Source organism: Desmodus rotundus, chromosome 6 (assembly GCF_022682495.2).
Source record: "Desmodus rotundus isolate HL8 chromosome 6, HLdesRot8A.1, whole genome shotgun sequence".
Classification (NCBI taxonomy): Eukaryota; Metazoa; Chordata; class Mammalia; order Chiroptera; family Phyllostomidae; genus Desmodus; species Desmodus rotundus.
This window is the reverse complement of record NC_071392.1, coordinates 115,094,390-115,103,462: the sequence shown is the minus strand read 5'-3', so window position 1 is coordinate 115,103,462 and position 9,073 is coordinate 115,094,390. Positions and strand designations below refer to the sequence as shown.

The 9,073-nt window shown below is 47.4% G+C and overlaps 1 protein-coding gene across 1 annotated transcript; it reads right to left on the bottom strand.

Annotated features, from left to right (window-relative positions):
• Nucleotides 1–345: 345 nt before the first annotated feature.
• On the bottom strand, nt 346–8,869 carry LOC112303701 (beta-defensin 119). Its single transcript, XM_024559245.3, has 2 exons — nt 8,694–8,869; nt 346–515 (listed from the first exon to the last, which is right to left on the bottom strand). Exons 1-2 carry the CDS (start codon nt 8,749–8,751, stop codon nt 349–351), a joined length of 225 nt encoding a protein of 74 aa, XP_024415013.2. The 5' UTR covers nt 8,752–8,869; the 3' UTR covers nt 346–348.
• Between the last annotated feature and the right edge of the window lie 204 nt (nt 8,870–9,073).

Below are 9,073 nucleotides of genomic sequence, written 5' to 3'. Positions count from 1 at the left end.
ATGTACCCCACTAGCTCTGGCCCACCCCTGAACCCCACAGAGCATGGATGAAGCCATGGCTCTGCCTAGCCGTCAACCTTCCCTCAATGGACTCAAGTCCATTATCTCCCCATCTTCACTGATTTGTGTCGATTCCTTCTCTTCTTGTCCCTCATTTCCTAGACTTCTCTCTCACAGGACTGGGTCCAGAAGGCAGCAAGACACCTCATCACACAAGGCTCAATCTCACCACGATTTGAATGGAGCAAAGACAAAGGTGTCAGCTGCATGGATTTTAATGAGGGGTATTGACAACAGGTGGAGGAGGGTGACCACCAGCACTCAGGACATTTTCAGCCAGTGGATCTCTCACTTCCAGTCACTATTGTCTTCTGTGCTGAACATGTTTATCCTCATGTAGGACTGGAGGCAGCAGGGTCGATAATCTCTGCAATAGAGGTAGGGATGTTCGGTCTTTTTGCAGGAAGTTCTACAGATTCCCTTGTCACCCATGCATCGAAGGATGTGGCGCTTGCCTGGACAAAAAACAAGAACCAAACCAAATACTTCATTTCCACTTAGCGGTAATATGGATATGAGGAGTCAGGGAGCATAGTCAAAACCTGAAGGGGTAAAATAATAATGTCACACCTCTGCACACCTATTAGAATGGCCAAGTGTGGGAACACTGTGAACACCAAGTGCAGCCAAGGTTGTGGAGCAACTAGAACTCGCACACGGTGCTGGTGGGGATGGAAAGTTGTACAGGCACTTTGGAAGACGGTTTGGTGGTTTCTTGCAAAACGGAACATACTCTTACCATACAAACCAACCACTACATCCTTGGTATTTACCCAAAGGACTTGAAAGCTGATGTCCACACAAAAGTCTGCACCCAGGTGTTTATAGTAGCTTTACTTGTAATTCCCCAAATTTGGACGCCACCAAGATGCCCTTCAGAAGGTGAATGGATAAAGTCTGGTACCTCCATACACTGGAATGTTATTCAGCACTAAAAGCAAATAAGCAATCAGCCCTGGCTGGTGTGGCTCATTGGATCGAGTGCCCGCCTGCACACCAAAGGGTGGCCGGCTCAATTCCCACTCAGGACACATGCCTGGGTTTCAGGCCAGGTTCCCAGTTGGGAGCGCAAGTGAGGCAACCACACATTGATGTTTCTCTCCTTCTCTTTTTCCTTCTCTTCCCCTCTCCAAAAATAAATAAATAAAATCTTTAAAAAAATAAGCTATCAAGTCTTGAACAGACATGGAGGATGCTTCAGTGCAATTACTAAGTGAAAGAAGCCAATCCGAGAAGACCACACACTATATGATTCCAACTGTATAACATTCTGGAAAAGGTGAAAATGTGGAGGTAATAAAAGGCCGGTTGTTGTCATGAGGCAGAGAGATGAATGAGCAGAGCACAGAGGAGGTGGGCGGCAGTAAAAACTCTCCATGAACTATAATCATGGATTCGTGTCATACATTTGTCCAAACCCATAGACTGGACAACACCAAGAGCAAGCCGCAACGTACACTATGGGCTTTGGGTGATTACGATGTGTTGAGGCAGGTTTATCAATGGTGACAAACGTACTCTCCGGTGGGGGACGTCGACAACAGGGGAGGCTGCGCAGGGGCAGGAGCAGAGAGTACGTGAGAAAGCTCTGTGCCTTCTTCTCACCTTTGCTGTGAACCTAAAACCAGTCTACAAAAATAGTATATTTTAAAAAGGAATCCCTTACAAATAAATAAAGCTGCTATGAACATTCATCTACAGTTTTGAAACTCAAGTTTTCCATTCTTTGGAATAAATAAATGCCCAAGTACGCATTTTCTGGGTAGTATGGTGAGTATATTTTTGGTTTTTTTAAAAAGGAACTGCCGATCTATTTTCTAGAGTGGTTGTATCGTTTAACATTCTCACCAGCGATGTATGAAAGATCCAGTTTCTCTGCATCCTCCCTAACATTTGGTGTTGTCGCTATTTTTAATCTTAGCTATTCTAATAAGTATGTAGTCAAATCTCATTGCAGCCTTCATTTGCATTTCCTTAATTTGCATTTCTTTGATTTGCATTTCTTTAATTGAACATCTTTCCATGTGCTTATTTGCCATCTGTATATCTTCTTTAATGAAATGTCTTTTCATGACTTCCTTCTACTTGGACTGTTTTTTACTGTTGAGTTCTGAGTTGCTCCTATAGTCTGGGTACAAGTCCTTTGTCAAATAAGTGGTTTGAAAATATTTCTCCAAGTCTGTATTTTGTCTTTTCATCTACTCTTTTTATAGGGCCTCTCTCAGAGTGAAAGTTTTAAATTTTGATTAAATCCAATCAATTGATTTTTTTCTTTTTATGAATTATGCTCTTCATAGCTAAGAACTTTTCACTTAGCCCTATATCTGACAGTTTTTTCCTGTCTTCTTTTAGAAGATTTGAATCTATGGTCCATTTTGATTTAATTTTTTATAAGTTTTGAGGTTTAGATTGAGGTGTTTGTGGTTTTTTGTTTGCATGTGTTTGTTTTGTTTGTTTTGCCTACAAATGCCACTCGATCCAGCACCACTTGTTTAAAAGAATCTCTTTCTCCCATTGAATTGCTTTGGGCAATTGGGTTGTACTTGTGTGTGGCTATTTTTAGGTTTCCTGTCCTTTCCACCAGTACCAGCCTGTCTTGATTACTTTAGTTAAATAAGTCTTGAAATACATTAGAATGATTCCTCCAACTTTATTCTTCTTTTCAAAAAGAAATACATACATTTGCGAGGTGACAGATGTGTTAATTAACCAGAGAGGGGAATTTTCACAATATATATGTATATCAAATCATGAAAATGGCCACTTTAAATATCTCACACTTTTATATGTCAATAAAGCTCAAATCAATTAATTAAAATACAAATAAATAAAATAGCCTAAGGAGCTATAGAGTGGTTAATAGAACAGGATCTGAAATCAAGACCCTAGGTTCAAATCCCAGCTCCAGCTTTACCAGCAGTGTAAACTTAGACAAATTTCTGTATTGTCTCTTCTGCTCTTTTTTCGTCTGTGTGGACCAATCAGGAGCCTGATATTCATCCACAAATGGTTATGAGCACCCAGCCTTTGCCAGAACTTGCACTTGGTGCTGGGCACATAGGGTCTCCGGTGTCCAGATTGGCTTAACACAGAGTCTAACTCGCCTGTGCACCCAGGCACGTGCACCGTGATGTCCTAAGTCCTTGCGCTGATGGAAGGGATCCACTCCATTTTGTTTTGGACAGAGAGCATGTGTTGCCTAACCAAGGGTGAGGAGCCATAAGGAGAAAATACTTTTACTCCCGTGGACCTTGTGTATAAATACAAGGAAATGTCCAGGACAGGTGCCCAGTCTATCCTGCTTTGGGGTCACAACACCCCTATAACTGTCAGGTGAACCTCTCACCCAAAGGGGTGTGCTATTTACTGCCAATGTTTCTACCTGCCTTCACCACCCCTCAGCCTGTGAGGAAGAAGAGAGAGGTTCAGGGAAGCCTTGCTGGAGCAAGCACCACACCCTTTCCGCCACGTCCCCCGGACATGAGTCCGTTCCCATCTTCCCTGAGAAGGAAGGCCACTGTGGGGTTTGCATCCAAGAGAAGCGTGCAGAAGTGCATGGCTGAGATGGCGGAGCAGGCAGGCGAGCCTGTTTCAAACCTTCCCCCTGGAGAAAGGCACCCACAGAAAGGGGGTTCAAAGGTGCCCAACCTAACCCCACAGCTTTCATCAGGGGCTCTGCAGCTCCTATCATGTGCCCTCCTGTCGGCCCCATGTTGCTCTGCATCAGCACTCACTGCTCTTACCCACATCGACCTAATCTCATCTTCCGTCTCCCCTCAGACACGACCTGCTGATGAATCTCAGCATTACCTTGAACCTGCTTATGAGCATAGGCCACTCTCCCTCCTTGGGCCTCAGTCTCCCCATCTGTGGCATGGGAAGCCAGGGGAAAGCTGCCTAGATCAAAGATTCTCAGCTTTGAGGGCTAGCAGGAATGAAGGAAGTCTGGCAGGGAAATCAGGGGATGGGACCTTATCTCCCAAAGGAACAATCAGAGGGAATTTTCAAAATTTCACATGCCCAGATCCCAAGTTTGGAGATTCGGACACAGGGTTGTGTGTCTTCTGAAAATTCACCGTATCTCAGTGGTGCGTTCCAAGGCCTTACCTCACCTCATCATTACGACACTTCCCGGAGCTGGCTCTGTGTGCCCCGTGTAAAGCAGGGGGGAGGCGTCGTCATACATGCTGTTGGCCGAGTGAATAGGTAAGGCCTCATATCAATTAACTTGGCGGGGACATGAGTGGCTATGTGCGGAGAGGGTAACACCAGACTTCAGGTGTTGGAGAACCCTTGGACTCTCCTCAGACCACCTCCCACGCTATGAAGTCTATGCCTTTTAAGAGCCGCCTACCTGATGAGTGAGGACCCACTTAAGCCCAGGAGCTACTCTGCCTCTTTCCTCACAGTACCAGCCGGAGCCAAATATACCTGAGGCAGTATATCCGGCAGCTCAGAAAGGACCCCACCCTGTTGCACACCTGATACATTAGCCATTTGTGCCCACACCCCAATCCACTCGTGCTCTCAGACGTGAACTCATCATTCATCTATTCCTTCAAGAAACACTCACTAAGTCGCATCTGTGCCAAGCACTGCGCTTGACATCAGGCATGTGGACGTAAGTGAGATGCCTGGTATGTGTATGTTTGGGAGATAAGTGGGAAGCAGGCAGTACCTGAAATAATTACACAATAATGTGATACGAGCCATACCTTTGTAAGAGTGACACTTTGTGAAGCCAATCAGAACTCACTTTGAATCCCTGCTCTACGTTAATATTGTGTGACCTTAGCTACTTATGCCACCTCTCTAGATCTCGGTTGCTTCATCAATAAGGATGGGATGATAAGAGGGTTGTTGTAAAAATGGAATGATTCAAGGCCTACAAACACCAGACACAGTGCTTGACATGTAAGTGTCAATAAGAACTATTATTATAATTTTAAAAAATAGTGAGCTTTGAGAATCAAAGGGCTGCTGGTTCGATTCCCAGTCAGGGCACATGCCTGGATTGCAGCCCAGGTCCCCAGTTGGGGGTGCACAAGAGGTAACCACACATTGCTCTTTCTCTCCCTCTCTTTCTCCCCTCTTTTGTCTAAAAATAAATAAACGAAATATTTTTTTAAAATAGTGAGCTTATGTGAAGTCTTTCATGGGTATGGGCATCAGCTGGGCTTTGAAGGGGGAGAAGGACTTCATCACAGAGGTGAGCCCGCTGACGCAGACAAGGTGGAGGAGGGCCGTGAACAGGTGTAGCTGAAGAGAAAGTCTGTGAGTGGCAGTCGTGGGAGAAAAGCAGAGAGCAACACGGTCAGGTGAATTTCCTAGAAAGAATCCCACTGATAGTAGAGACTAATATGAAGAAAATCTGGAGGCAGGGAAGCCCACGACGTATTCTGGCCTCACCCAAGTCCTCAGGCACTTGTGGCTACAGCCTGGGAGTCCCCAGGCACAGATTGGCCCTGAGGCTGAAGCACAGGTGACGCATCTCTTGCCTCTGAAGTGGGTTTGGAGATGAGTTGTGAGCCGGAGCAGGACCCGAACTCCTGGCACAACCCTAGCATCGTGGGTCCTGGGGCAAATCCAAATGGAGGCTCATAAATTATACGTCTGAATATGGAACAGTTGTGAATCAAGCTCACAAAGAGAATAAGTAAAATGTATCCCAATCGCCTTTTATGAAATATCCTTTCACGATCACCTGAAGGGTCAGGTCTGACTCTACGATTCTTGGATTCTTCAGAGTTCCACGCAGGAATGTGGAAGCACGAGGGGGCCGGCTGAGCCCACAACCTGCCTCTCTTCTCGCCCACCCTGGCTCTGCCCCACACAGTGAGGAGGTTCACACGCACAGACGTGGACACTCCAGCCCGGTCATCCAAGCTCTGCCACAGCCCCTGACGCTCCTCCCGCCTAGGAGTGAAAGGCCCACGCAGTCCCTGGAAGCGGACACAAGGGTTCTTTGGGCAGGAAATTGCAGGTCCCAGCTACTCAAGGCATAGTCTACGAAGTGGGGCGGGGATGTAGGGATGCCACACTTTCTAGGTGAATATATCTCCCTTCTCCCATTAACCCCTCAGCACCTGGGAAGGGACTAAGCCTCGGGGAGGATCACGATTAAAGAAGGGGGAGGAGTCTCTCTCCCCAGAGTCTGAGGGTGGAAATACTGACTTGAGGGCAAATTGTCTGTCCAGGTCAGCGTGAACTCCCTGATCTGTCTCTGCATCATGCACCGGGCTTTACAGAACACTGCGTTCTCTGACCTCACCGCACGGAACACGGCGTTGTTCTCCTGAGTTGGCTAAATAAAGCCTAGAGAATGGGATCTAAGATAACAATGCCTGGGAAGATACTTCTAGAATCCTCTATATGCCCAATCAGAATTCCCAAACATTCCCCATGGGTGAGCCTTCTCCCAGGCGAAATTTTTAGTTCAAGTGAGACACGTTTCTATGGTCCTCGGAGTCTCAGGCCATTGGAAGATGCACAGACACAGTCCTTAAATGCCCGTGAACAAGAGCAACAGCCAGCATTTACTGAGACCTAATGTGTACTGGGCCCTGTGCTCGACGTGTTCCCACTTCGTTCTCACCCCACCCTGGGACAGAGCCTCCTACCCCAGTTGTACGGACGGGGACGCTGACGTTCTGAGAAGTGAATGCGCATGTCCCACATTGGCGAGTGGCAGAGCCGAGTTGAGTGAGTGAATGAATGAGACCATGAAAGAATGTAGAGAATGAAGAATAAGTGCATTTATAAGTTAGTAAATTCATGTATTTTATCTTTTTGTAGTACTGGGAAACTTTCTGATCCTTGGGACTGTGAGCTCTTGAGCATCAAAAGGCATCTCAGGCAGCTTACCCAGAAATCCAAGGATTTGGGCGCTACTCAGTCCCTGTTCACTCCTAGTCCTTTCACTCCCAAGATGGGCCAACTCTCCAAGCCCAGGAGTTCCCCCACCTCTCTAGGCATGAGCTGTGCCTCTCAGGCTCAGCTTCCCACATGTGCTCCTCAGTCCACTCCTGGCCCAATAGCCTTTCCTGCAGCTGGAAGATGAGGAACAATCTTCGAGACTGTAATCATCACTCCATTGTTGCGGCCCAGCCTCAGGGATGTCTCTCAGCTACCAATGAACCCCTATCTGCCATCTTCTCGCCCTCAATCCATCTGGAGCATCATTTCTCATGATCGACAGGCACAAGAAGCAGAATTGTGAGTTTTAGTGGAATGTGGAAACTAAGAAACTTTAAGTAAAGTCATTCCTAGCCACAATTTCCATTTATCTTCCAAGTCTGTGGCCAGGTCTGACCTTATGTTTCGATTGTCTAGTAGGCAGAGGAGTGGTCCAGGGGAGTATTCCATCAATTGTTACTGGTTCCATTGTTAAGTAACGGCTAAGGATACAGCACCGTTTACGATTTGGGCAGCGTATGACGTTCTCTTCATCATCTTTGCACACCAACCGGCACTGTCCATTCATCCAACAGGATACTATTGAGTACAGGAGCAACCATGTTAGTATCCCTCGAGAGGGGGGGCAGGAGGAAGCAGAAAAGGAGCAGAAGGAGCGGGGAGGAGGGCAGAGAGAAGGTTGAGTCAGTGAGGCTGGAACCAGTCCCAGGAAAGGAGAGAGAAGATCTGAAAGGGGAAGAATGGAGACAATTGTTCCAAAATTGGGAGCACCACGGTTTTTTTAAAACTTTTTTCAGACATTCCACCCTTCTGTCCTCCTAGCCCCCAGCCCTCTACTTCTAAGTTTGGGATCAATTGCTGCCATTGAGACTCAAACCGAATGGAGCTTGGGAATAATGGGAAAAGGACAAAAACACCCTATAACATAAGGGGATGAAGGGGACTCACCCACACTTCAACAGAGCCACCTCTCCATCAGTAGCCTGGCCCTATCTAACTTAAGCCCAACAAGCCCCAGCTCTAGCTACAACCCAATCTCCAATTCCCCTTAACCGCATATTCACCTAATTCAAACTCGAAACCCAGTCCAATCTTAATTAGAACTCCCAGCCTTACCCAACTCAATGCCCCTTGAGCCCCAACTCCAAGCCAAACCCAAATCTAAGCAAGTCACCAACCTCACCTCTGAGCAGTAGTCCCTCGCCACACTGCACCTCTAATAAACACCCTGCACCATCCAGCACCAGCTCCCAGCCTCAGGCCAACCCCCAGGCTAATCTCCAACACCAGCTTCACCCACCCAAATCCCATTCTCTCTCCAGCCCACCCCAAACCTTCGGTGCATCCCAGCCCCTCACCTTCAGCTCCTCCAAATCCTGCCTCTTTCTCCCTCCTCACAACTCACCCCCAGCCTTCAATTTAATCTCCCAAAGCCCCCCAAAGTCCCCAGCCTATACCCAGACTTTACCCCCAAGCCCACTCCCAAGATCCCACCAGAACACTACCCTGCCCCCAAGTGCCAGGTGCTCCAAACATTGGTCATCCCACCACCTTGGCCAAAAACATCAGGGAGAGATGTGGACATGAGGTGATAATGGGAAAACCTCCCAAAGCCACATGAAATGAGGAGAAGCTTCATATGCTGCCCACAGCGAGGGGGAAAGGGAAGAAGAGGAGCTCATGACTGGGATCCCAGATACTTGAGAGACCTGAGTTACCTGACACCACTGGTTCGATGGCCAGAAGAACGGCGAGAAACAGGAATAGAGGCTTCATGGCTGGCAGGTCACAGGAGAAGAAGGTGGCTGTGTTGCCGGGGATGGAAACAGAGCTCTGTGCAGTGAGGATGAGCCTTGCTTTTATTGGCAGGGCATGGGCAGTGAAGTATAGCGGGAGAGGACTTATATGAGATCAGCCAGGCCAAAGGACAGCGTGTAGCAAATGTGGCTGCAAAGCACAAGGGGAGCATGTGGGAAACCGGCCAGCCCCCGGGCCGAAGTGACTTTCCCTCCTGATAAGGAGACAGGCAGATTAAAGCGGTTGGGCTTTTGGAGACCCACAGGCACATTATTTGATTGATACTTAAACACATATCAAG